Consider the following 2,972-nt stretch of genomic DNA (forward strand, 5'->3'; position numbering starts at 1 on the left):
GCGGGGAAGCTCGCAGCACCAGGGACCCCCGCTTGAGAGCACTGCTGGGGGGAAGCTCGCAGCGCCGGGATCCCTGGATGAGGGCACTGCTGGAAGGAAGCTCACAGCACTGGCTGAGGGCACTGCTGGGGGGAAGCTCGCAGTGCTGGGATCCCCGGCTGGGGGCACAGCTGGGGGGAAGCTCACAGCGCTGGCTGAGGGCACTGCTGGGGGGAAGCTCGCAGTACTGGGATCCCCGGCTGGGGGCACTGCTGGGGGGAAGCTTGCAGCGCTGGGGTTCTGGAGCGTGGGAAAGGGGGAGCTTCCCCTGAGTCTGGGGGCCCTGTTAACCCTTTCCTCTCCTTCTCCCGCAGAGATCAAGGTGGAGTATGTTCCTAAGCAAGGTGAGCCCCTCCCCCGGCCTCAGGCCTGGACAGTGGGGGGGGGGGGAGGCGGAGGGAGAAAATGCATTGCGGGGGCGAGGTTGCCCCTTTCCCCAGTGCCCAGACCTCGGGAGGGACAGGGCTGGGTGTGTGTGGGAGGGGCTGGGGGTACAGGGGTGCAGGACTGGGGGGTACAGGGGTGCAGGCCTGGGGGGAACTCAGGGGGATCAGGGTTGGGGGTGTGTGGGAGGGGCTGGGGGTACAGGGGTGCAGGACTGGGGGAAGTCAGGGGGTCAGGGTTGGGGGCACTGTGGGAGGGGCTGGGGGTACAGGGGTGCAGGACTGGGGGAACTCAGGGGGGTCAGGGCTGGGGGGCGCTGTGGGAGGGGCTGGGGGTACAGGGGTGCAGGACTGGGGGGGCTCGGGGGGGGCAGGGGGGGGGGGGTGGGGGGGGGGGCCCCCCCTATCTTGGGGGTTGGGCCATGGCGGGGATTGGGCCTTTCCTGGCTGGCGGGACGACCCCTCACCCTCCGCCCCCACCAGAGCCCCCCAAAATCCACCTGGACTGCTCGGGGAAGACGGCTGAGAACACCATCATTGTGGTGGCGGGGAACAAGGTGCGGCTGGACGTGCCCATCACCGGGGAGCCCGCGCCCACCGTCTCCTGGATGAAGGGCGACCAGGTGGGTGCTGGGGCCGAGGGGTGGGGGGGCTCTGAGGGGGTGAGGGGTACCCTGGGGGGTGGGGGAATTTCTAGGGGTGGGGGGCTCCTGGGGGTGGGGGGCTCTGCCAGGAGGGGGTGAGGGGTACCCCAGGGGGAATCGTTAGGGGTGGGGGTCCCGGGGGGGCTCCTGGGGGGGGCGGAGGTTCCCCGGGCACTGAGCCCCCCCCGGCCCCCCAGGTGTTCACGAACACCGAGGGCCGCGCCCGCATCGAGGTGCACCCGGACGAGAGCAGCTTCGTGATCGACAGCGCGGAGCGGGGCGACGAGGACAAGTACTGCATCACCGTCACCAACCCCATGGGGCAAGACAGCGCCGTGCTGCACATCAAGGTGGTCGGTAAGGGGGGGCCGGGGGGCAGGGCTGGGTGGGGCTGTGGGGGGTTGGGTAGGAGGGCTCTGGGCAGAGGGGCTGAGCAGGGGGCTGGGCGGGGCTGTGGGGCGGTCGGCTGGGTGGGAGGGCACTGGGGGGGCTGTGGCTGGGCGGGGGCCATGCCGGGGTCCTCGGGGGGTTTGGGGGGTGCGGGTGTGTTGGGCCGGGTCATGGGGGCGCTGATTGGGGCTGCCGGGGTGAGGTCACGGAGGTTGTGGGGGGCAGGGCGGGGGAGGTGCTGATTGGGGTCGAAGGAGTGTAGCAGGTCAGGGGTCGCGGCTGGGGTCACGGGATGGGAGGCCTCCCGTCCCCATGCTGAGCTGGTCTCAGTGTCCCCCCCCCGTGTCTTCCAGATGTTCCCGACCCCCCCGAAGCTGTTCGCATCACCTCCGTGGGGGAGGACTGGGCCATCCTGGTCTGGGACCCCCCCAAATACGATGGGGGAAATCCCATCACCGGTGAGTGTGAGCCCCAATACCGCCCCTGCCCCCCAGCCCGTGGGTAACACATCTTGGGAGGGCCCCAGAGCCTGGAGCCCTGGACCCCCCGACCCAAGTCCCTTTCTCGGGCCAGCACCGACACCTCCGGGCCGGCTCCCTGCAGAGGACGGGCCCCGGGCCCCAGTTGCCAGGCGGGCCGGTCTCTGTGCCCAGGCGGCCTGATCCCACCTGCCCTCTAGGGGTCACTGCAGCGCTCACCCCCCCTTGTCCCACCGCCTCGATACTTGCGTAGCCGCCAGGGGAAACTGAGGCACGCCCAGTGGGCACCTGCTGGCGAGGCAGAAGAAGGGGGCAGCAGGGCTGGGGGCTGTCTCTGAGCCCCCCGTGCCCCCAGGGTACCTGATGGAGAGGAAGAAGAAGGGCAGCAAGCGCTGGATGAAGCTGAATTTCGAGGTGTACGGGGACACCACGTACGAGTCGACGCGGATGATCGAGGGGGTGCTCTACGAGATGCGCGTCTTCGCCGTCAACGCCATCGGGGTGTCACAGCCCAGCCACAACACAAAGCCCTTCATACCCATCGGTGAGCGGGGGCAGGGGGAGGATGCTGTGGGGTTGAAGGTGATGGAAGGGGAGGGGCACTGAGGGTGTGGGTTATGGGGCAGGAGGGGGAGGGTTGCTGGGAGCATGGGGGTCATGGTTATGGGGTGGGTTGCGAGTAGCACTGGGGACACGGGTTATGGGGCGGGAGGGGGAGGGGAACTGGGGACAGGGCTATGGGGCAGGAGGGGGAGGGGCGCTGGGGACAGGGCTATGGGGTGGGAGGGACGCTGGGGGTCGAGTTATAGGGCGGGAGGGGGAGGGGCGCTGGGGGTCAGAGGTTATGGGGGGGCTCTGATCCTCCGTGTCCCCCCCGCAGCCCCCACCAGCGAGCCGACCCACCTCACGCTGGAGGATGTGACCGACACCACGGCCACCATCAAGTGGCGCCCGCCCGACCGGCTGGGGGCCGGGGGCATCGACGGTTACCTGATCCAGTACTGCCTGGAGGGCTGTGAGTGGCGGGGGGGGGGGGG

The 2,972-nt window shown here is 69.9% G+C and overlaps 1 protein-coding gene across 1 annotated transcript; it reads left to right on the plus strand.

The window, feature by feature from the left end:
* Positions 1-353: 353 nt before the first annotated feature.
* LOC115271466 (myosin-binding protein C, fast-type-like) lies at positions 354-2,950 on the plus strand (the record flags this gene model as incomplete). Its single annotated transcript, XM_029914014.1, has 6 exons — positions 354-383; positions 906-1,045; positions 1,264-1,423; positions 1,810-1,914; positions 2,291-2,479; positions 2,816-2,950. Coding segments are annotated over 6 exons (759 nt in total), but the record flags the coding sequence as incomplete, so codon positions are not given.
* Between the last annotated feature and the right edge of the window lie 22 nt (positions 2,951-2,972).

This window comes from Terrapene carolina, unplaced genomic scaffold (assembly GCF_002925995.2).
Source record: "Terrapene carolina triunguis isolate 2854851 unplaced genomic scaffold, T_m_triunguis-2.0 Scaffold26253, whole genome shotgun sequence".
NCBI classification, from domain to species: domain Eukaryota; kingdom Metazoa; phylum Chordata; order Testudines; family Emydidae; genus Terrapene; species Terrapene triunguis.